This window comes from Callionymus lyra, chromosome 16 (genome assembly GCF_982586985.1).
Source record: "Callionymus lyra chromosome 16, fCalLyr1.hap1.1, whole genome shotgun sequence".
NCBI classification, from domain to species: domain Eukaryota; kingdom Metazoa; phylum Chordata; class Actinopteri; order Syngnathiformes; family Callionymidae; genus Callionymus; species Callionymus lyra.
In genome coordinates this window covers 21,934,034-21,959,697 of record NC_141833.1, presented here as the reverse complement: position 1 = coordinate 21,959,697, position 25,664 = coordinate 21,934,034, and the positions used below count along the sequence as shown (strand labels likewise).

The window sequence follows — 25,664 nt, the reverse complement described above, 5'->3', positions numbered from 1 at the left end:
TCGAGATAATGTCCCTGATGAAAACACGGACACGAAGGCTCGCCTCCGTCGTCCTCTGCGCGCCGAGGCGCGAGATTAGAACCCTCGACACGGCGCCGGCGTCGCCTCGGCCTTTCCTTCACCTTGTTTTCTTTCCGTCAATAGCAATTAGGTTGAACTAGCGTTAGCTCCGTGTCGGTCATTAGGGTCCTCAGACGTGCCGAGACGGCCTTGACTTCTGTTACAAGACCGGGGGTCAAAGGTGAGCGCCGTGTTTATCCTGGTCCTCGCACTGATTTATGCGGCATCACACCGAGCCGGAGCGGTAATGGCAGCAACCAAGAGGGACTCGTGCGGCACCGCTTCTATTTTTTTCTACAAGTCCTTGTGAGAGAACGATACGGTTTTTAATAGCAAAGTTTGACGTTTTTTATCCAAAATACTGATGTTATATTTAACACTATCCATACGGGCAAATATTCAGAGCAGCGTTTTAATAGTCAATAACTCTGTTAACTTTTCTTTTGTGTTTGTTTATCCAAAAAAAACCTGTAGTACCTTCATCGTCTTCTTCACTTTGTGTATGACTATTTTTTTTAGAGTTAAATTATTTAAAATCCCAATATAACGTATCGTTGTCCCTGTATCATCATACGTATGATATTGCCAGATTCTTGCCAGTACTCACCACTACTGGACACGTGTAGATCTTGTAAACAATTTCAACTTTATTGTGTCGACATGTGAACTTCATACTTGAACTTCCGGTTCAACTTCAATTATGTAGAAGTGTGTTTTGGATGCAATCTTTTGATGTGTGTATACATGTGTAGTATTGTCCAGTACTTGACTCTGGTGTTGTGATAGTGTAGTAACGAGGATATATGTGTAGTATTGTCCAGTACTTGACTCTGGTGTTGTGATAGTGTAGAAACAAGTATATATGTGTAGTATTGTCAAGTACTTGACTCTGGTGTTGTGATAGTGTAGTAACAAGTATATATGTGGAGTATTGTGGAGTACTTGACTCTGGTGTTGTGATAGTGTAGTAACTAGTATATATATATGTGTAGTATCGTCGAGTACTAGACTTTGGTGTTGTGATAGTGTATTAACAAGTATATATGTGTAGTATCGTCGAGTACTAGACTTTGGTGTTGTGATAGTGTAGTAACAAGTATATATGTGGAGTATTGTCCAGTACTTGACTCTGGTGTTGTAGTATTTACAGACCACATGACTCTTGATGAAGTTGTAACTGCTTTAATTTGTTTTCAAACCAAAATATGTCCGAACATCAGCTTTAAAAGCTGCTGGACTCACTGTATCCTCTCGTCCCCAGTCATCACCTGCATCTCGCAGGTTTCTTTGTTTAGCTGCAGAGGACGTAATGACTGCTGCCATCGAGCGACTGGAACTTTAATTGTAACACAAAAATGAACACACGCTGTGTATATTTGCATGTAAACTGTAAATGAAAAATCCAATTATTTTATTTAAACATACTTTAATGAACTGCAAACCATAAAATAACTAAAGTTAAAAAACAGAATAAATATATACAGTTCTATTAAATATCGATACATCTTCATCTTCATAGTTTAACTTTATGTTTTTCATTGTGAGCTTCTTTGCATTTCATCGACTCTCATTTGGTTTGATATCAGCTGTGATCAACTATGATAGGAGGATCATAATCTATTTCTCACAAAATGTCCTTCAGTTATTCTCTCGTTCACCGGATTCTTCCTTTATTTTCCTCAAGTTTCCATCTTTGAACTGAGATAATGTGACGTCGATGAATCTTCTCTCGGTCTGCAGTGAAATCTTGCTGAACACGTCAGACCCGACATAAGTGAGGTTCTGACCTTCTGTGATCGATTTTTCGCGAGCTCGTCTCGACTTCCGTGCAGATCCTGGATCTAAAACCGCGTTTCACATGTTGACGTCGGAGCGATTGAACGAACTGAAGGAACTCGGATCACATTCTTTCTGTCTTTGGCCCCGATTGTCCTTGAAATCATTCGTGTTTTGACATGAAAAACACAGAAACCGTTTCAGGCTCGAAACCATCATTTATCTTCTGGGTTCAAAGTCCCATGATGCATCAGAGAGACACTGTCTTCGCTAGCGGAGGTTCTCGGGTGTCGGTGGGTTCAAGAGGTCATCATCTCCTCAGCCTCTCCACTCTGTGTCAGCGACGGTGGGATTCCAGGGGGGAGTGAAGGCCCGTGGGCACTCGGGCAGCAGGGATCTGCTTTCCGGCTCACGCTTTTGTTGGGAAGGTGAAGTCATTTCGCTCGGAGGTCTTCGTTTACTGGACGGTAGAGATGAGAAAAGGATGTGAAAAAGTATCCTAGGGGTTAAGTGTGAAATGTGAGCTCCTTGGCAGAGGTATTCTCTCGTCCAGTCCCCGGTCCAACAATGAACGGTTCTCCTCTGTGCAGGCTGGACGATGGGTTGCGTCAAGAGTAAAGAGGACAAGGACTCGGCGCAGAAGTACCGGCAGGATAACCCCAATGCCTCGCCGCTCAACGCCCACCTGGGCCACTACGGCCCGGAGCCCACCATGATGGGTCACTCGCCAGCGATGAAGACCCACAACAACAGCTACAACAGCCACGCCGCCTCGCTGACCCCCTTCGGAGGAGCGTCCTCCATCATGACCCCCTTCGGCGGCGCCTCCTCCTCCTTCACCTCGGTGGCCGTGAGCAGCCCCTTCCCCGGCATCATCACAGGTGAGGCTCGCCGACGTGTACTTGTTCACCGACTACACTGAGCACCGCAGTATGAAGTGCTTAAGAGCTGCGTAGTATTATTATGTGTGGCTTCAAAGTATAACTCCAAGATTCTTCGTCGTATACCACTGCAAGGCTCTTCACTACAAAGCCTTGCTATGCATACTACAGATTCTCAAAGAGTAAATTATGAATCCTCACAGAGTAATACTACCAAAACTAATGGAGTAATTGTACGAATCCTCACAGAGTAATAATACGAATCCTCATGGAGTAACGGTAGGAATCCTCACAGAGTAATACTACGAATCCTCATGAAGTAATAGTACAAGTCCTCACAGAGTAATACTACGAAACCTCATGGAGTTATAGTACAAATCCTTACAGAGCAATACTACCAAAACTAATGGAGTAATTGTACGAATATTCACAGAGTAATACTACAAATCCTCATGGAGTAATGGTACAAGTCCTCACAGAGTAATACTACCAAAGCTAATTGAGTAATAGTACGAATCCTCGCAGAGTAATACTACGAATCCTCATGATGTAATAGTACAAGTCCTCATGGAGTAATGATTCAAGTCCTCACAGACTAATACTACAAATTCTCATGAAGTAACAGTAGGAATCCTCACAGAGTAATATTACGAATCCTCACAGAGTAATACTACAAATCATTGCCAAGTTATACTGGGATTCCTCAACTATACAAATCCTCATGGAGTAATGCTACGAATCCTCATGGAGTAATACTCGAATCCTTGTGGAGTAATGGTACAAGTCCTCACAGAGTAATACTACGATTGGTAATGCTAAGAATCCTAACAAGTAATACTACGAATCTTAACAGAATTACACTATGAGTCCTCAGAGAGTAATACTACAAATCCTTATGGAGTAATATGACTGTTCCTTATAGATTAATATTTTGAATCCTTATGAAGTAATACTATGAATCCTTATGTTGTAATACAACAAATCCTCACCAAATAATACTACGAATCCTAAGAAAGTAACACTACGACTCCTAGCAGAGTTATACTATGAATCCTTGCAGAGTAATACTATAAAGACTTAAGAAGTAATACTACAAACCCTGTTGGAGTAATATGAAACGTTGTGGAGTAATTGAGTAATACTACGTATCCTCACCAGGTTATACTGCGGGTCCTCGTAGTTTACCAACTTTTAAAGCGCCATGTTTGACATGAAACCATTACAGGTCAGTAATGTAAACCAGAATTAATACACAGGCGCACCGTCGGTTTGTGAGGAAATGAAAGGATTTAAAGTGCCCCTTATAGTCCAAAAATACGGTACATGACGTCAGAGGGACGTCGTCGTGAAGTCCAAGAAACTCTTGAACTGCTCGGTACCAGAAACAGATGTGGAGCAAATGAGACATTTGCAGCATCTGGCTGGAACATCAAGGCTCATCTGAAAACCCAAATGGCTCTATAATGTGGCGAGCTCTGGAAATCTGCTTGTGGTGTCGAAGCCATGAAGTACTTCCCTGGTGTTTCATGTTCCGCTTCCTGCTGCACTTATTCACTTACTCATTACCTACCGATGCTGACGCACGCTAAAAACACACAATCACCAAACCTTAATTACCAGTACTGTAAAAACAACACATTTGACTTATTGTGTTTTTTTTGGACACGCAATAAACTAGAATGAATGCAATTAAAAAAACATGATAAGATAAAATAAAAAAGCGGCTTGTACATTAAATTTGGCAAATAAAAATGAAGTAATATAATAATAATACTGGTGTATATTGGCAAGAATGAGTTGATCGATACGTATCATGATACAGGGTCAATGACACGATATACTGTGATAGTGTAGCAACAAGTACATATGTGTAGTATTGTCCAGTACTTGACTCTGGCCTTGTGATAGTGTAGTAACAAGTATATATGTGTACTATTGTCCAGTACTTGACTCTGGTTTTGTGATAGTGTAGTAACAAGTATATATGTGTAGTATTGTCCAGTACTTGACTCTGGCCTTGTGATAGTGTAGTAACAAGTATATATGTGTAGTATTGTCCAGTACTTGACTCTGGTTTTGTGATAGTGTAGTAACAAGTATATATGTGTAGTATTGTCCAGTACTTGACTCTGGTGTTGTGATAGTGTAGTAACAAGGATATATGTGTATTATTGTCCAGTACTTGACTCTGGTGTTGTGATAGTGTAGTAACAAGTATACATGTGTAGTATTGTCCAGTACTTGACTCTGGTGTTGTGATAGTGTAGTAACAAGTATATATGTGTAGTATTGTCCAGTACTTGACTCTGGTGTTATGATAGTGAATGTATCCTCTCGTCCTCAGTCGTAACTGCTTTCATTTGTTTTCAAACCAAAATATGTCCAAACATCAGCTTTAAAATCTGCTGGACTCATCGTATCCTCTCGTCCTCAGTCGTAACTGCTCACAAAGAAAAGTTTAAAACGAATACACTGATGTCGGCAACTACGAAGCCCCTCCCCCTTCCTCGTGGACACACGGCCGGCTGCCGTCACTGACCCACTCTCCATAATCCGACCCCGGGCTCTGCCGTCTTCTAATCCCACCGCTTAATGTCATCAAAGATGGCCGCTCTGCTTGTCTCCAGAAGGTCCAGAGGGGAAACGAGGATGTTCTTCTTCTAGATCTTTCATCTGGGATCAATTTAAAGTCGACTTCTTTCTTCGGATCAGGTCGTTACACGAGACGTTATTGTTACGACACGGTAATGATCGGACCTCGTGAAAGAACCATCGGCTCTTTATCTCTTTATGATTGTGACTCCATCTCTTATCGTCTTTTTTACTATTGTTTCACTTCTTTCTGCTCAGATGATGATGAACTCTTGACCTCGTCTACGAATGACTGTTCCATTTACTTTTCTTTTCTTTTTGATCATTTTCACTTGAGTTTCCCTGAAAACTTCCTAAATTAGATTTTTAGAATAATCTTAATCTTAATAAACCAACGTTATAACAGCCTAGCTCGTTGTCTTGACCCTTTCGTACTTTATAGTTACTTCACTAACATGTGATTTAATTTAATAAATAATAGTTTTGTGTTAAAAAATACGTTAAATAAATGTGTATTTACAAATGTTTAATAACACAAGTACAAAACACAACAACAAAATTATTCAATTTCTAAAACTTGCTTTTTTGGAGTCATTTCCTATTCAATATTTTAATAAAATATATTATATTCTTTAAATTAAAATGTCTCAAGACAATTATGTAATTTTGAAGAGTATTACTACAAATCCTCATGGAGTAACGGTACGAATCCTCACAGAGTAATACTACGAATCATTGCAAAGTTATCTGAGAATTCTCGGAGTAATACTATGAATCCCCGTGGAGTAATACTACGAATCATTGCGAAGTAACACTAGGAATCCTCATGGAGTAACACTACAAACCCTCACAGAGTAATACTACGCATCACCGCAAAGAAACTATACAAATCCTCATGGAGTAATACTACGAACCCTCACAGAGTAATACTACTCATCATCGCAAAGTAACTATACAAATCCTCATGGAGTAATACTACCAATCCTCATGGAGTAATACTACCAATCCTCATGGAGTAATACTACGAACCCTCATGGAGTAATACTACAAATCATTGCGAAGTAACACTACAAATCCTCATGGAGTAATACTACCAATCCTCATGGAGTAATACTACCAATCCTCATGGAGTAATACTACAAACCCTCATGGAGTAATACTACGAACCCTCATGGAGTAATACTACAAAACATTGCGAAGGAACACTAGGAATCCTCATGGGGTAATACTACAAACCCTCATAGAGTAATACTACGCATCATCACAAAGTAATTATACGAATCCTCATGGAGTAACACTAAGAATCCCTACACGTAATATTACAGATCTACTCCATGAGTCCTCAGACAGTAACACTACAAATCCTCATGGAGTAATAATACGGTTCCTTGCAGATTAATATTTTGAATCCTCATGGAGTAATAATACTGTTCTTTGCAGATTAATATTTTGAATCCTCATGGAGTAATAATACGGTTCTTTGCAGATTAATATTTTGAATCCTCATGGAGTAATAATACGGTTCTTTGCAGATTAATATTTTGAATCCTCATGGAGTAATAATACGGTTCCTTGCAGATTAATATTTTGAATCCTCATGGAGTAATAATACGGTTCCTTGCAGATTAATATTTTGAATCCTCATGGAGTAATAATACGGTTCTTTGCAGATTAATATTTTGAATTCTCATGGAGTAATAATACGGTTCTTTGCAGATTAATATTTTGAATCCTCATGGAGTAATAATACGGTTCTTTGCAGATTAATATTTTGAATCCTCATGGAGTAATAATACGGTTCCTTGCAGATTAATATTTTGAATCCTCATGGAGTAATAATACGGTTCTTTGCAGATTCATATTTTGAATCCTCATGGAGTAATAATACGGTTCCTTGCAGATTAATATTTTGAATCCTCATGGAGTAATAATACGGTTCCTTGCAGATTAATATTTTGAATCCTCATGGAGTAATAATACGGTTCCTTGCAGATTAATATTTTGAATCCTCATGGAGTAATAATACGGTTCCTTGCAGATTAATATTTTGAATCCTCATGGAGTAATACTACGGTTCCTTGCAGATTAATATTTTGAATCCTCATGGAGTAATAATACGGTTCCTTGCAGATTAATATTTTGAATCCTCATGGAGTAATAATACGGTTCCTTGCAGATTAATATTTTGAATCCTCATGGAGTAATAATACGGTTCCTTGCAGATTCATATTTTGAATCCTCATGGAGTAATACTACGGTTCCTTGCAGATTAATATTTTGAATCCTCATGGAGTAATAATACGGTTCCTTGCAGATTAATATTTTGACTCCTCATGGAGTAATAATACGGTTCTTTGCAGATTACTATTTTGAATCCTCATGGAGTAATAATACGGTTCTTTGCAGATTACTATTTTGAATCCTCATGGAGTAATACTAACAAATGCTCTCTCTCCAGGCGGCGTGACGTTCTTCGTGGCGTTGTACGACTACGAGGCGAGGACGGCGGACGACCTGTCGTTTAAAAAGGGGGATCGTTTCCAGATCATCAACAACACGTGAGTGTTTGTGTAACGCAGACCATGTCCTGCTGTGTAAACGGTTGTGTTAGTGTGTGTAAGTGTGTGTGTGTTTTTAATCCTGACGTCTGTCCTGGTTAATGACTTCCTCTAATGGACCATCTGCTCTTTCACCTCCTCGTATCCTACGTTTGATTAAAACATCAGGTTCACCTCACGTTCTTATCAGTCTCTGTTTGATTAACACAAATGTTATTGATTCTCAGTCGTTCAGAACCGAGTACCAAAGAGGAACTTTTTGCATTATAAAACTGTTAAAAATAAATTCTATATAGTTTGTGTAATACTAAGAATACGAATGGGGTCATAGTACAAATCGTCACAGATAAATACTACAAATCATCGCAAGGTAATTCTTCAAACCCTCATGGAGTAATACTATGAATCCTCTCAGAGTAATGCTATGAATCCTCTCAGAGTAATGCTATGAATCCTCTCAGAGTTATACTACGAATACTGATGGGGGTCATAGTACAAATCGTCACAGAGTCATACTACAAATCATCGCAAGGTAATTCTTCAAACCCTCATGGAGTAATACTATGAATCCTCTCAGAGTAATGCTATGAATCCTCTCAGAGTAATGCTATGAATCCTCTCAGAGTAATGCTATGAATCCTCTCAGAGTTATACTACGAATACTGATGGGGGTCATAGTACAAATCCTCACAGAGTCATACTACAAATCATCGCAAGGTAATTCTTCAAACCCTCATGGAGTAATGCTATGAATCCTCTCAGAGTAATGCTATGAATCCTCTCAGAGTAATACTACGAATAATAATGGTTTCATAGTACAAATCGTCAGAGTAATACTACAAATGATCGCAAAGTAATTCTTCAAACTCTCATGGAGTAATACTATGAATCCTCTTGGGGTAATACTACAAATACTATTGGATTCGTTGTACGAATCGTCAAAGATTAATACTACAAAACATCGCTAAATAATTCTTCAAATCCTCATGGAGTAATACTGCGAATCCTCTCAGAGTAATACTATAAATACTATTGGATTCATTGTATGAATCGTCACGGAGTAATACTACAAATCATCACAATGTAATTCTTCAAGTCTTCAGGGAATAATACTATGAATCCTCTCAGACTAATACTACGAATACTAACAAGTTATACTATTAATCGCGAGAGAGTAATTTTACGGATCCTTGTAGACTATTGTTTTGATTGTTTAAGCGCTTTGTGACCCTGGTCTGGAAAAGCGCTATATAAATAAAAATGACTTACTTACTTAGTAATATTTTCAATCCTTTTGAAGTAATACTACAAATCCTTATGTAGTAATACAGTAGAAATACAGGATAGTGATTAATAATTTATAGATCTAGATATTATTCTATGCTTATACACTATATTCTAATTTATTTTCTAAATCAAAACACACTAAGATGGATTTATTGTTGTGTGTGAATGACATCATCAGGATCTAAATGATTGACAGCTGTCATCCTCACCTTGTGTCTCCTCAGCGAGGGCGACTGGTGGGAGGCTCGCTCCATCAACACGGGAGAGAAAGGCTACATCCCGAGCAACTACGTGGCTCCGGCCGACTCCATCCAGGCAGAAGAGTGAGTCCTCGCTACTTCCTGTTTGTCTGTCGAGTCCTCGCTGCTTCCTGTTCGTGTGTCGAGTCCTCGCTGCTTCCTGTTCGTCTGTCGTGTCCTCGCTGCTTCCTGTTCGTCTGTCGAGTCCTCGCTGCTTCCTGTTTGTCTGTCGAGTCCTCGCTGCTTCCTGTTCGTCTGTCGAGTCCTCGCTGCTTCCTGTTCGTCTGTCATGTCCTCGCTGCTTCCTGTTCGTCTGTCGAGTCCTCGCTGCTTCCTGTTCGTCTGTCGAGTCCTCGCTGCTTCCTGTTCGTCTGTCGAGTCCTCGCTGCTTCCTGTTCGTCTGTCGAGTCCTCGCTGCTTCCTGTTCGTCTGTCGAGTCCTCGCTGCTTCCTGTTCGTCTGTCGAGTCCTCGCTGCTTCCTGTTCGTCTGTCGAGTCCTCGCTGCTTCCTGTTCGTCTGTCTAGTCCTCGCTGCTTCCTGTTTGTCTGTCGAGTCCTCGCTGCTTCCTGTTCGTCTGTCGAGTCCTCGCTGCTTCCTGTTCGTCTGTCATGTCCTCGCTGCTTCCTGTTCGTCTGTCGAGTCCTCGCTGCTTCCTGTTCGTCTGTCGAGTCCTCGCTGCTTCCTGTTCGTCTGTCGAGTCCTCGCTGCTTCCTGTTCGTCTGTCGAGTCCTCGCTGCTTCCTGTTCGTCTGTCGAGTCCTCGCTGCTTCCTGTTCGTCTGTCGAGTCCTCGCTGCTTCCTGTTCGTCTGTCGAGTCCTCGCTGCTTCCTGTTCGTCTGTCCAGTCCTCGCTGCTTCCTGTTCGCATGTCGAGTCCTCGCTGCTTCCTGTTCGTCTGTCGAGTCCTCGCTGCTTCCTGTTCGTCTGTCGAGTCCTCGCTGCTTCCTGTTCGTCTGTCGAGTCCTCGCTGCTTCCTGTTCGTCTGTCGAGTCCTCGCTGCTTCCTGTTCGTCTGTCTAGTCCTCGCTGCTTCCTGTTCGTCTGTCGAGTCCTCGCTGCTTCCTGTTCGTCTTTCCGAGTCCTCGCTGCTTCCTGTTCGTCTGTCGAGTCCTCGCTGCTTCCTGTTCGTCTGTCTAGTCCTCGCTGCTTCCTGTTCGTCTGTCGAGTCCTCGCTGCTTCCTGTTCGTCTGTCCGAGTCCTCGCTGCTTCCTGTTCGTCTGTCGAGTCCTCGCTGCTTCCTGTTCGTCTGTCTAGTCCTCGCTGCTTCCTGTTCGTCTGTCGAGTCCTCGCTGCTTCCTGTTCGTCTGTCGAGTCCTCGCTGCTTCCTGTTCGTCTGTCAAGTCCTCGGTGCTTCCTGTTCGTCTGTCGAGTCCTCGCTGCTTCCTGTTCGTCTGTCCAGTTCTCGCTGCTTCCTGTACGTCTGTCGAGTCCTCGCTGCTTCCTGTTCGTCTTTCCGAGTCCTCGCTGCTTCCTGTTCGTCTGTCGAGTCCTCGCTGCTTCCTGTTCGTCTGTCGAGTCCTCGCTGCTTCCTGTTCGTCTGTCTAGTCCTCGCTGCTTCCTGTTCGTCTGTCGAGTCCTCGCTGCTTCCTGTTCGTCTGTCGAGTTCTCGCTGCCTCCTGTTCGTCTTTCCGAGTCCTCGCTGCTTCCTGTTCGTCTGTCTAGTCCTCGCTGCTTCCTGTTTCTCTGTCGAGTCCTCGCTGCTTCCTGTTCGTCTGTCGAGTCCTCGCTACTTCCTGTTCGTCTGTCGAGTCCTCGCTGCTTCCTGTTTCTCTGTCGAGTCCTCGCTGCTTCCTGTTCGTCTGTTGAGTCCTCGCTGCTTCCTGTTCGTCTGTCGAGTCCTCGCTGCTTCCTGTTCTTCTGTCGAGTCCTTGCTGCTTCCTGTTCGTCTAATGTTTGAGACTCGTGTGACTCAGACTCACAACGATGACGTACTGTCACTCCTGATAACTGTCTCACCTCACTCCTCATAACTGTCTCACCTCACTCCTGATAACTGTCTCACCTCACTCCTCATAACTGTCTCACCTCACTCCTCATAACTGTCTCACTTCACTACTGATAACTGTCTCACCTCACTCCTTATAACTGTCTCACTTCACTCCTCATAACTGTCTCACCTCACTCCTTATAACTGTCTCACTTCAATCCTCATATAACTGTCTCACCTCACTCCTCATAACTGTCTCACCTCACTCATAACTGTCTCACCTCACTCCTCATAACTGTCTCACTTCACTACTGATAACTGTCTCACCTCACTCCTTATAACTGTCTCACTTCACTCCTCATAACTGTCTCACCTCACTCCTCATAACTGTCTCACCTCACTCCTCATAACTGTCTCACCTCACTCCTCATAACTGTCTCACTTCACTACTGATAACTGTCTCACCTCACTCCTTATAACTGTCTCACTTCACTCCTCATAACTGTCTCACCTCACTCCTCATAACTGTCTCACTTCACTACTGATAACTGTCTCACCTCACTCCTCATAACTGTCTCACTTCACTACTGATAACTGTCTCACCTCACTCCTTATAACTGTCTCACTTCACTCCTCATAACTGTCTCACCTCACTCCTCATAACTGTCTCACCTCACTCCTCATAACTGTCTCACCCCACTCCTCATAACTGTCTCACCTCACTCCTCATAACTGTCTCACTTCACTACTGATAACTGTCTCACCTCACTCCTTATAACTGTCTCACTTCACTCCTCATAACTGTCTCACCTCACTCCTCATAACTGTCTCACCTCACTCCTCATAACTGTCTCACCTCACTCCTCATAACTGTCTCACCTCACTCCTCATAACTGTCTCACCTCACTCCTCATAACTGTCTCACTTCACTCCTCATAACTGTCTCACCTGTCAATCCTCACCTCACTCCTCATAACTGTCAAGGCTCTGTTCTGAGCCCCCTCCTGTTTACCCTGCTGATGAAATTACAGTTTATATCTATAATTCAAGGCATGTTTTTGACTCAAACTTTCTCCCCGAAGGTGGTATTTCGGCAAAATGGGTCGCAAAGACGCCGAGCGTCTCCTGTTGCTTCCGGGGAACCAGCGCGGGACTTACCTGGCGCGAGAGAGCGAGACCACGAAGGGTGAGTCACGAGTCCACGAGCGACGAGCTCGACCTTCTGACCCCCGTCCGTCCGTCCGCAGGCGCCTACTCGCTGTCCATCCGCGACTGGGACGAGGTGAAGGGCGACAACGTCAAACACTACAAGATCCGCAAGCTGGACAACGGCGGCTACTACATCACCACCCGGGCCCAGTTCGAGAACCTGCAGAAGCTGGTGAAGCACTACACAGGTGTGTGAGTGTTGTTTACAGGGGTTTACAGCAGCTTGTGTTCCCCGAGACTCTAATCCCAGCCCGTGTTTTATTCAACACTCGTCCATTGACTCCAGGACGGTGGCGAGCATGAATAATTCAGGCGACGCTGCAGGGATTTCTGTTGCTTAACATCGTTTCTCATCTCCTGCGAGTCCAGACTCACTCTTCGTCGACTAGAGCGGGAGAATCCAAGAGTCTTTTCTTGGTTGACGTCTGTCGTCAGAGTCACTCGACATGGTGTCGGGTTCCCTGGATACACTTGTATCTGAGGGTCACATGAGGCTCTTTTCCTGCAGAGGTCGTGAGGTCATACTAGGAAATATACACGTTTGCATTTACAATCTTACTTCAAAAGTTCTTCTAAACCCAATATTATTTAATTATTCTCCATAAATATAAAGTAGATATTTTTTATATATAATTAAAATCACCATATCTGTTCAACTGTTTTAAAAGGTTTTATACTGTGAGTTATTTCCCCTCAAATTAAAAATAAATGTATGTCATAAATCTCACAGGTAAATTATTGAAAAAAATATTAAAAATAAATTATTAAGACGTATTAATCGTTGATGTATTGAAAGTATTGAAACTGATTTAATTCCAAATGGAGTAAATTATTTAAATAAATAGTTTTTTTATGTATATAATGGGCTGGTAATGAAGCTTATAAGTAAGATTATTTTTGTTTATTGTCATTTATTTGTAAAATATTTATGGTTATAAAAATATTATCTTCACTATAAATATATATAAATATATATATGTATAAATAACTCATTAGGGATTGAAAAAAAACTTAAATTAAAAAAAATTTGTTGAACTATTGTTACAAATAAGTTGATTATTGGTAATAATACAATGAGTAAAACATACAAATATATTTATTAGAAAATTATAAAGCAATAATTTTATAACTATAAATCAAAATATAGTATTATTTTAAAAGGGCCAAAACAATGATGAGATAAACAAATTATCAAAGCAAAAAATGATTAAACTTTATTTTTAAAAAAAAGTAATAATGAATAGAAGAAAATGTGACAGATTTTAAGTCTTAAAATGAAAATTTGAAAATGTTCTTGAGAATTAAAAATGTTAAATGAAGTTTGAGGACGTGTCGCTCAAGATGAAAGTAATTCGATCTCATGTTGTTCCACAGAAATAGTTCTTTCTAAACTTCATCTTAAAGATGTGAATCCACTTGGAGTGTCTCCCAGATGTTTGCTTTCAAATGAAAGTGTTTCTTCTTCCTTCATCCCCGTCTGGTTGTCGTCTGCAGAACACTCGGACGGGCTGTGCTACCGGCTGACGACGGTGTGTCCGACGGTGAAGCCTCAGACTCAAGGTCTGGCTAAAGACGCCTGGGAGATCCCTCGAGACTCGCTGAGGCTGGAGGTGAAGCTGGGCCAGGGCTGCTTCGGAGAAGTGTGGATGGGTAAGACCTCCAGGAAGATCTAATGTTGTGCTGATGAGGAAGTTAAACCTGGTCAGTGGTTTGAGTGACTCATGCTGATCGTGCTGAAACCACCAGACGAGTAGAGTCTAGTCAACACACTGTGTTCAAACGTGACCAGCAGACGGGAAGTTGTGGGTTCGAATCCCTCAGCATGTTCCACGTCAACCAGTTTTTCACGACTTGACAGAAAATCTTAAGAAAAAGAAAAATGTATTAATTGTGTTTATTAGCAAAAGGAAAATTAACTGACACTTCCTAGTCACTAAAAAAAAAAAATTTGGTCAGAACTTGCCTGAGACCTTGGCTCCTGCAAGGGTTTGAGTAATTTCATCCGGTGAATTTGATGTCACATAATGAAACAGTGCGTGGGTTTACTCCTGGCACTCCGGTTTCCTCCCACAGTCCAAAAACATGCAGAGGTTGATTGAGAACTTAGTGTGTCCTGCGACAGACTGGCGTCCTGTCCAGGGTGTCCCCTGCCTCTCGCCCAATTAAACTGGGGATAGAGACTCCAGTCACCCCCGCGACCCCCACAAGGGATAAAGCGGTAGAAAATGAATGAATAATGAAACGGTGTCTTTGTAAAAGCCAGTGATGTAAAACGCTGTCATAAATCCAGATGTTTACATCAGAAATGATCGTTTTATTTTTAGAAACGTGTGATTTAATTTCATATATATATATATATTATATAAATTATATACATTACTCTGTTATGTAATGAACAACATTTTTAGTTGTTAAAATAAACATTTTTTAAATATAATTTTTAATGACAAACTTCCACGTGTGAAATGAAAAGACCACGAAGAGAAGAGTCGAAGATATTGTGTTGTTGCGTTGAAGATATTATAGTTTATATCATTTATTAATCTTATCCTGGTGTCGCTCGTGTTTTTTTTCCCACAACATCAGACGTGGAAATCTTCCAAGAACGAGTGTGATTTAAAGGCTGCAGAGAGTTGTTAACTTGTTAAGTCCTGGAAGCTGGACTGTAAACAGCAGCACGGCTCACTTCCTGCAGGGTCTCTGGGTGGCACACTGGCCCACATACTGATGTGGACTCTGATAAATGATCGCACACACACACACACACACACACACACACTCTCAGTAATCACATCCTCCCACGCTTCACTTCCCCGATTGTTGAGTCCAGGCCTCTCCGAGAACACGACTCTCTCGCTACATTAGACCAGCCTCGACCTGCAGGACTCGCCTCCCAGAATCCCTGGAATTCCTTCCCCTCGTCTTCCCGATGCCTCTTAAGTTGAGCGAGATCTTTGGGCCGCGTCGTCTTTACGCTGCCGTCACGTGAGCGAGGCCTGTAAGTACGAGTGGATTCACACGCTGGCGCTGACGGCGGCTCATTGTGTGGAAGCAGAGCGTGAGTAAAGAGGCTCTTCGGCAGGAAGTGACGGATCATTGAAGCTTCTCTCAACGAGAAACTGTCACCAGATCCACTCTCAGCAGAAACATCACTTAATGTCGGAGACGAGTTCAGTTTGAGTTCAGGAATAAGAAGGAAACATTGGTTTGATTCACACATTTTTATCCACAATATTCTTTTATTGTGGGATTTTTAGTTTTAACCGAGGTCACAAAAATATATATATATATATATATTAACTTTACTATTCTGGGATACATCCTGGATGAGTGATGTCCCGCGACAAATTACCGTAGTGTATGACAAAGATGTGCAACAAAATCTACTTATTACTTAAACAAAACTAAACATAAAAATCAACAATTTTTAAGAAGTTTTTATTTGTTCAGGCTTTTCCTTGATTTTCTGAGACTCCTGTGTTGTTCTCAGTTTTATCTTGATCTTTAAAGTTTATATTTTATTGAATATTGTTTTGATTGTTTAAGCGCTTTGTGACCCTGGTCTGGAAAAGCGCTATATAAATATAAATTACTTACTTACAATGAAACTGAAGATACTTTATTCAGATTACATTAAAACACATCTTTATTAACCTGTTTACGTCCAATTTCAAGCTTTTTTGTTTCAATAAATTGATTTAAATTCAGAATAGAAAATACAAATGAGGCAAAATATAAAGGAAAAATAATGATAAACACGCATGTAATTAAACAGAAGCCAATACTTGGACCCATTAAAATATAAACAATAAATAAAGAGCGTCTTGGATACATTTTGTAATAATGTTTTTATTTCAAAATCTATATATAATCTGTTATATATAATCTTGTATTATGATGTAGAATGTTTTATTAAAATGTTAAAAGAAAAACAAACAAACATGTTGTTTAGATCAATTTTTCTCCAATTTTAAGGGGGAAAAAATATTAGTAAAAACATTTTTTAATAATAAAACAGTTCAAATGTGTCTCACTTTACTTGCCCTTCCTTGTAAAATGTCTCAATTTAATACGATCCAAAGGCATCAAAGAAATATTATAAGTAAGAAGAAGAATTTTAAGGATCGGAGAAATGTGAGTTCTCCTACTAGAGCGGTTATAAATATTAATGTAATTGTATTTCAAACAAAAATGAAACTTGACGTCACGGATGGTTCTTCTCCGCAGGGACGTGGAACGGCACGACCAAGGTGGCCATCAAGACCCTGAAGCCCGGCACCATGTCCCCCGAGGCCTTCCTGCAGGAGGCCCAGATCATGAAGAAGCTCCGGCACGACAAGCTGGTGCCGCTGTACGCCGTGGTGTCGGAGGAGCCCATCTACATCGTCACCGAGTTCATGGGCAAAGGTGAGGAAGTTCGACTCCAGGAACTCCTGAGAAAACTGCGAACGAGTCAGAGACGAGTTTTTAATGAACACAGAGGCTGTTGTTTTGAATCTATGGAGGCGGAGATAAACCGCTGGAGGTCAACGAGGTCAAAAACATTTGGTTGTTTTCGACTCAAACGCCTCTTGATCAGAGATGTATTGAATCTCAACACAACACAAATGAAAAGATTTCAGAAAAAATATTCTTTGAAACGTTTGATGAGCAACAATGTTTATTTTGGGCGATTATGCTTTTTTCTAAGTTATTATTATTTATTTTTTATGTTTAACTTGTTTTAGTCAAATAACCAAAGAAGTGTAAATATTCTAAAAAATATCTATATTTTATTTCCCTTTTTTAAACTCTAAATAATCAATTTAGTTGTAACATGTTTATTAAAAATATTTTGCAATTATTGATTTTACATAGACATTTTCATTTTTATATATATATATGTGTGTATTTTTAATTATATTTATTCCTTCTTGATAATTCAAATAAATATTTATATATATATTTTAAAATAATTTTGCCTTCCTTATTGTACATTTATGTTTGTATATATTTTTTAATTCATCTTAATATGTTATATCACCTTTTGTTATAATTGAATATAATTTAATTTATTCTTGATTGTTTATTTAATGTTAATTTTCTTTATAAATATAAAATATATAAATATATTATAATAGTATTTACATTTGTATATGTTTTTCTATATAAATATATATTTTTTTATAATAATTCCTTCTTAATTGTTAAATAAAATGTCATTTTAATTTATTTTATACATAAAATATATATTTCGCTAATAATATTTCCTTCTTGATCGTATATTTATATATATTTTTCTAAATAAGATATTTTACAATAAGATTAATCCTCTATTAATTGTATATTTACATTTGTATATATTTATTCTATATAAATATATATTTTTATTATATTAATTTATTCTTGACTGTTCAATTAAATGTCAATTACATTTATTGTTTATATAAAATATACAATTTTATAATAGTATTCCTTTCCTTATTGTACATTTACATTTGTATATATTTCCTCTATATATATTTTACAATAATATTCTTTCTGGTTGTATATTTACATTCCTATATATTATATATGTTTCCCATATAAATATATTTTCAGTTATATAAAAATGTAAATGGACAATGAAGAAGCTGTTTCTATTATGTTTTCTACATACATGTATGTTTTAAATCCATGTATTAATTGTTGGTGCTCCTGGTGTCTCAGGTAGTTTGCTGGACTTCCTGAAAGAAGGCGACGGGAGGTTCTTGAAGCTTCCTCAGCTGGTGGACATGGCTGCTCAGGTACTGAGTTCTCTCTTCGTCTCTCACGACACCAGGAACACTCCACGACCTGCTGTGATCGTCTGTGATCTTCTGTGATCGTCTGTGATCTTCTGTGATCGTCTGTGATCTTCTGTGATCTTCTGTGATCTTCTGTGATCGTCTGTGATCTTCTGTGATCTTCTGTGATCGTCTGTGATCGTCTGTGATCTTCTGTGATCTTCTGTGATCTTCTGTGATCGTCTGTGATCGTCTGTGATCTTCTGTGATCGTCTGTGATCGTCTGTGATCGTCTGTGATCTTCTGTGATCGTCTGTGATCTTCTGTGATCTTCTGTGATCTTCTGTGATCGTCTGTGATCTTCTGTGATCTTCTGTGATCTTCTGTGATCGTCTGTGATCGTCTGTGATCTTCTGTGATCGTCTGTGATCGTCTGTGATCGTCTGTGATCTTCTGTGATCTTCTGTGATCTTCTGTGATCTTCTGTGATCGTCTGTGATCTTCTGTGATCTTCTGTGATCTTCTGTGATCGTCTGTGATCTTCTGTGATCTTCTGTGATCGTCTGTGATCTTCTGTGATCTTCTGTGATCGTCTGTGATCGTCTGTGATCGTCTGTGATCTTCTGTGATCGTCTGTGATCTTCTGTGATCTTCTGTGATCTTCTGTGATCGTCTGTGATCTTCTGTGATCTTCTGTGATCTTCTGTGATCGTCTGTGATCGTCTGTGATCTTCTGTGATCGTCTGTGATCGTCTGTGATCGTCTGTGATCTTCTGTGATCTTCTGTGATCTTCTGTGATCTTCTGTGATCGTCTGTGATCTTCTGTGATCTTCTGTGATCTTCTGTGATCTTCTGTGATCTTCTGTGATCGTCTGTGATCTTCTGTGATCTTCTGTGATCGTCTGTGATCGTCTGTGATCTTCTGTGATCTTCTGTGATCTTCTGTGATCTTCTGTGATCGTCTGTGATCTTCTGTGATCGTCTGTGATCTTCTGTGATCCGATCCGAATCCTCGCTCGTCCTGCTCGTCCGAGTGGAAAGTGTTGAGAAGTAGAGCGAGCGAGGAGGACGCCTCACGACGCCTCACGACGCCTCACGACGCCTCGAGGAGCCTCCAGAGACGCTGGCGGCTCCTCGAGGCGTCGTGAGGCGTCGTGAGGCGTCGTGAGGCGTCGTCCACGATCGTTTCTCATCCTGAGATCCTGTGAATCTCAGTCGAATCATGGGTTTACGAGGTTAAGAAGAAGTAAATTAAAATGTAATAGTTTAAAGTTTACGAGGTTAAGAAGAAGTAAATTAAAATGTAATAGTTTAAAGTTTACGAGGTTAAGAAGAAGTAAATTAAAATGTAATAGTTTAAAGTTTACGAGGTTAACAACAAGTAAATTAAAATGTAATAGTTTAAAGTTTACGAGGTTAAGAAGAAGTAAATTAAAATGTAATAGTTTAAAGTTTACGAGGTTAAGAAGAAGTAAATTAAAATGTAATAGTTTAAAGTTTACGAGGTTAAGAAGAAGTAAATTAAAATGTAATGGTTTAAAGTTTACGAGGTTAACAACAAGTAAATTAAAATGTAATAGTTTAAAGTTTAAGAGGTTAAGAAGAAGTAAATTAAAATGTAATAGTTTAAAGGTTACGAGGTTAAGAAGAAGTAAATTAAAATGTAATAGTTTAAAGTTTACGAGGTTAAGAAGAAGTAAATTAAAATGTAATAGTTTAAAGTTTACTAGATTAAGAACAAGTAAATTAAAATGTAATAGTTTAAAGTTTACGAGGTTAAGAAGAAGTAAATTAAAATGTAATAGTTTAAAGTTTACGACGTTAAGAAGAAGTAAATTAAAATGTAATAGTTTAAAGTTTACGAGGTTAACAACAAGTAAATTAAAATGTAATAGCTTAAAGTTTATGAGGTTAAGAAGAAGTAAATTAAAATGTAATAGTTTAAAGTTTACGAGGTTAAGAAGAAATAAATTAAAATGTAATAGTTTAAAGTTTACGAGGTTAAGAAGAAGTAAATTAAAATGTAATAGTTTAAAGTTTACGAGGTTAACAACAAGTAAATTAAAATGTAATAGTTTAAAGTTTACGAGGTTAACAAGAAGTAAATTAAAATGTAATAGTTTAAAGTTTACGAGGTTAAGAAGAAGTAAATTAAAATGTAATAGTTTAAAGTTTAAGAGGTTAAGAAGAAGTAAATTAAAATGTAATAGTTTAAAGTTTACGAGGTTAAGAAGAAGTCAATTAAAATGTAATAGTTTAAAGTTTACGAGGTTAACAACAAGTAAATTTAAATGTAATAGTTTAAAGTTTACGAGGTTAAGAAGAAGTAAATTAAAATGTAATAGTTTAAAGTTTACGAGGTTAAGAAGAAGTAAATTAAAATGTAATAGTTTAAAGTTTACGAGGTTAAGAAGAAGTAAATTAAAATGTAATAGTTTAAAGTTTACGAGGTTAACAACAAGTGAATTTAAATGTAATAGTTTAAAGTTTACGAGGTTAAGAAGAAGTAAATTAAAATGTAATAGTTTAAAGTTTACGAGGTTAAGAAGAAGTCAATTAAAATGTAATAGTTTAAAGTTTACGAGGTTAACAACAAGTAAATTAAAATGTAATAGTTTAAAGTTTACGAGGTTAAGAAGAAGTAAATTAAAATGTAATAGTTTAAAGTTTACGAGGTTAAGAAGAAGTAAATTAAAATGTAATAGTTTAAAGTTTACGAGGTTAACAAGAAGTAAATTAAAATGTAATAGTTTAAAGTTTACGAGGTTAACAACAAGTAAATTAAAATGTAATAGTTTAAAGTTTACGAGGTTAAGAAGAAGTAAATTAAAATGTAATAGTTTAAAGTTTACGAGGTTAAGAAGAAGTAAATTAAAATGTAATAGTTTAAAGTTTACGAGGTTAAGAAGAAGTCAATTAAAATGTAATAGTTTAAAGTTTACGAGGTTAACAACAAGTAAATTAAAATGTAATAGTTTAAAGTTTACGAGGTTAAGAAGAAGTAAATTAAAATGTAATAGTTTAAAGTTTACGAGGTTAAGAAGAAGTAAATTCAAATGTAATAGTTTAAAGTTTACGAGGTTAAGAAGAAATAAATTAAAATGTAATAGTTTAAAGTTTAAATAAAAATGTAACTTGTCTATTCCTCAGATCGCGGACGGGATGGCGTTCATCGAGAGGATGAACTACATCCACAGAGACCTGCGAGCCGCCAACATCCTGGTCGCCGACAACCTGGTCTGCAAGATCGCCGACTTCGGTCTGGCGCGACTCATCGAGGACAACGAGTACACGGCCAGACAAGGTGAGCGGCGCGCTCTGATGACATCATGAGCGGCAGAAGAAGAAAAACCCTGACATTTGACCTCTTCTTTCAAAGGAGCCAAGTTCCCGATCAAGTGGACGGCGCCAGAAGCCGCTCTGTACGGACGCTTCACCATCAAGTCTGACGGCTGGTCGTTTGGAATCCTCCTGACCGAGCTGGTGACCAAAGGCAGAGTTCCTTATCCAGGTAACACTCGCGCCTTCTCCCGCCGGTGCTGCCCCCTGCTGCTCGCCCCCAGCACTGCAGCTCAAACTCTGATTTTTTTTTTATTTCTGAAACAATAACAACTTTCGTTGCTGATCGTTACGTCAAGGTCATCATTTAGTCTCTCAAACACTGTTGAGAAAATAATGAACCCTTAGATTGTCTTGTTTATATAGAAGTGATCCGAGTTTATTCACCTTTTAAAGTTTCACAATAAATAAATAGTTTTTTTATGATGATAGGTTACAGTTATTTTCAGTAATAACTGCATTTTTACTGCGGATCAGAGAGAAATAACAGTTTTATTCGTTAAAAATTGATTTGATAACTTCGTAATGACATAAATTAGCAAACTTACAAGTTACAAAACTTAATTATTTTGGTTTCTCTACCCAAAATAAAATCCCTTTTTTAACTTAATAAACACTGTAAAAGCTTTTCTAAAAATGTTCCCTTTTTGTATCACTCCCTCTCAGTGAACTCATCTCTATAGCTCCTTGTTTATCTTTTCATTTTAAATAAAATCCATTGGAAAATGAGTGAATGACTCATAAGTACTCAATAATAATATCTCAATATTCTTTTTAATTATTTGTGATGTTAATTTTTCATCAAAGTTATTTTATGGTTTATATTTAAATCAAGATCAATTAAAGTGTAAACGAGGACATTGGTGTGTGGATCACATGACTTGGCAGTGGAGGACCTAGTAACTGCTGCCATCTTGTGGCCGCAAGTTGAATTGCAACACAAAAATGAACAAAATAAGAATATTTACATGTTAATTGTAAAATAAAAAATCACATTCTTTTATTTTACACACAGTTTATTGAAAAACATTTATAGTTTTTAAAAATCAATCAAGTGTAGTTTTCCATCACGACGTGTCTTCATGATGACGAGCGTCCGTCGAGCCTGAACTTCTGCTCGTCCTCCCAGGGATGGTGAACCGGGAGGTGCTGGAGCAGGTGGAGCGCGGCTACAGGATGCCGTGCCCTCAGGGCTGCCCCGAGTCCCTGCACGAGATGATGCGACTCTGCTGGAAGAAGGAGCCGGACGAGAGGCCCACCTTCGAGTACATCCAGTCCTTCCTGGAGGACTACTTCACGGCCACGGAGCCGCAGTACCAGCCGGGAGACAACCTTTGAGCGAGCGCCGAAAACCCGGAGAAAAAAATCCAACAATCCACGAGTTCAGGCTCGTCCCCTGGACCGCCGGGACGATCAGGGACGACCACGACACTGTGATCAATAACACTGCCCGGGTCCCAGTCACGACTAACTTCCCTGATTCTTTTTACAACTTTGATATTTTTATATGTACATGGGTTGAATTTTTGTAGTTTTTTTTTTAAGAGGCCGTGGAGCGAGCGAGGAGGACGAGGACGATGAAAACAGATGTACAGTCAAAGTATTTTAGCAGGTTTTAATACGAGGAGTTTGAATGATGTAGACGTTTGCATGACGACTGGGACTTGAATCTTTATCCTGATCAATGTTTTGTTTCCACATTTTATAAATGTTTCAAAAAGTTCTTTCGATTCTTGTTCTTCTTTCGATCCACGACATGAAAACCATCACCAGGAAGATGACTTGAGCGGAAAAATATAAACAACCTGATGTTACGACGTCAGTGAGGGTTTGTTAGCAGAAGAAAATACAATATTATATTTTCTATTGAGTACTACGATCTGAAAGGTGTTTTATTTTGAAAATATAGTATTTGGTTTGTGTATTCACGATACAGCCTCAACGATAAGATCTATAGTGACAGTGTAGTAACAAGTATATATGTGTAGTATTGTCCAGTACTTGACTCTGGTGTTGTGATAGTGTAGTAACAAGTATATATGTGTAGTATTGTCCAGTACTTGACTCTGGTGTTGTGATAGTGTAGTAACAAGTATATATGTGTAGTATTGTCCAGTACTTGACTCTGGTGTTGTGATAGTGTAGTAACTATATATGTGTAGTATTGTCCAGTACTTGACTCTGGTGTTGTGATAGTGTAGTAACTATATATGTGTAGTATTGTCCAGTACTTGACTCTGGTGTTGTGATAGTGTAGTAACAAGTATATATATGTGTAGTATTGTCCAGTACTTGACTCTGGTGTTGTGATAGTGTAGTAACTATATATGTGTAGTATTGTCCAGTACTTGACTCTGGTGTTGTGATAGAGTAGTAACTATATATGTGTAGTATTGTCCAGTACTTGACTCTGGTGTTGTGATAGTGTAGTAACTGTATATGTGTAGTATTGTCCAGTACTTGGCTCTGGTGTTGTGATAGTGTAGTAACTATATATGTGTAGTATTGTCCAGTACTTGACTCTGGTGTTGTGATAGTGTAGTAACTATATATGTGTAGTATTGTCCAGTACTTGACTCTGGTGTTGTGATAGAGTAGTAACTATATATGTGTAGTATTGTCCAGTACTTGACTCTGGTGTTGTGATAGTGTAGTAACTGTATATGTGTAGTATTGTCCAGTACTTGGCTCTGGTGTTGTGATAGTGTAGTAACTATATATGTGTAGTATTGTCCAGTACTTGACTCTGGTGTTGTGATAGTGTAGTAACTATATATGTGTAGTATTGTCCAGTACTTGACTCTGGTGTTGTGATAGTGTAGTAACAAGGATATATGTGTAGTATTGTCCAGTACTTGACTCTGGTGTTGTGATAGTGTAGTAACTATATATGTGTAGTATTGTCCAGTACTTGACTCTGGTGTTGTGATAGTGTAGTAACAAGTATATATGTGTAGTATTGTCCAGTACTTGACTCTGGTGTTGTGATAGTGTAGTAACAAGTATATATGTGTAGTATTGTCCAGTACTTGACTCTGGTGTTGTGATAGTGTAGTAACAAGTATATATGTGTAGTATTGTCCAGTACTTGACTCTGGTGTTGTGATAGTGTAGTAACTATATATGTGTAGTATTGTCCAGTACTTGACTCTGGTGTTGTGATAGTGTAGTAACAAGGATATATGTGTAGTATTGTCCAGTACTTGACTCTGGTGTTGTGATAGTGTAGTAACAAGGATATATGTGTAGTATTGGCGATTACTTGACTCGTAAATATGTCCAAACATCAGCTTTAAATGCTGCTGGATTCCCTGTATCCTCTCGTCCTTAGTCATCATCCTTCCTTTAGCTGTGGAGGATATAATGACTGCTGCCATCTAGAGGCTGAAAGTTCAAGTGCAACACAAAAATGAAAAAACATGTTAATTCAAAAGAAAAAGTCAAATGATTTAATTTAAACACTTTATTGAACTGCATACAATGGAAGAATTAAGATAAAAAATAATATTTCAAAAGCCAAAATGTAATTTTAAAAAATTGATTGAATGCTGTCAAAAAAAAAAAGTCGCGATGTATCGTCGTAGCGATATTTTCCAACACCTCTAGTAGTTTCTCTGAAGTAACAATAGTCTGTGACACGTCAAGACTTGTTTCTGTTCAAGTTTTCTCGAAAAATAAACTGTAAACTAGTGAAAATAAGATTTATTTTGAACAAAAAACAAACATTTTATAGACAAAATTTCCATGTAAACTAAAAACAGATTTGAGGGTAAAACAAATAATCTATGTCACTGGAATTGTATTAAAATGAGGATTAAGGACAGAAAATAAACGTGATACTGTTTAAAGTTTGGTAAATATAAAATGAGTTTTAGTCAAGAGTTCTAACATGTTGACTTACACGTGTTATCAAGAAAAAACAGTCAATAAATTACGATTAAAAAGAAGTAAAACACCTGGTTAAGTATAAATTAAGAAGCTTTTTATATAATTTCTCCTGAAAAACTATGAAAAGATGAAAGTTTGACCTTGAAATAAACATTTTACGTAAAGA

At 38.6% G+C, this 25,664-nt stretch overlaps 1 protein-coding gene across 1 annotated transcript in view; it reads left to right on the top strand.

The window, feature by feature from the left end:
• The window catches only part of yes1 (YES proto-oncogene 1, Src family tyrosine kinase), a 36,046-nt gene extending 12,951 nt beyond the window's left edge, over positions 1 to 23,095 (top strand). The window contains exons 2-12 of the mRNA XM_087810334.1: positions 2,427 to 2,717; positions 7,768 to 7,867; positions 9,379 to 9,477; positions 12,400 to 12,503; positions 12,565 to 12,714; positions 14,021 to 14,176; positions 16,754 to 16,933; positions 18,215 to 18,291; positions 21,422 to 21,575; positions 21,651 to 21,782; positions 22,740 to 23,095. Coding sequence (XP_087666460.1) covers positions 2,435 to 2,717; positions 7,768 to 7,867; positions 9,379 to 9,477; positions 12,400 to 12,503; positions 12,565 to 12,714; positions 14,021 to 14,176; positions 16,754 to 16,933; positions 18,215 to 18,291; positions 21,422 to 21,575; positions 21,651 to 21,782; positions 22,740 to 22,948 — 1,644 coding nt within the window. The 5' untranslated portion in view covers positions 2,427 to 2,434 and the 3' untranslated portion in view covers positions 22,949 to 23,095. The remainder of the gene's footprint in view (positions 1 to 2,426; positions 2,718 to 7,767; positions 7,868 to 9,378; positions 9,478 to 12,399; positions 12,504 to 12,564; positions 12,715 to 14,020; positions 14,177 to 16,753; positions 16,934 to 18,214; positions 18,292 to 21,421; positions 21,576 to 21,650; positions 21,783 to 22,739) is intronic.
• Positions 23,096 to 25,664: the final 2,569 nt, after the last annotated feature.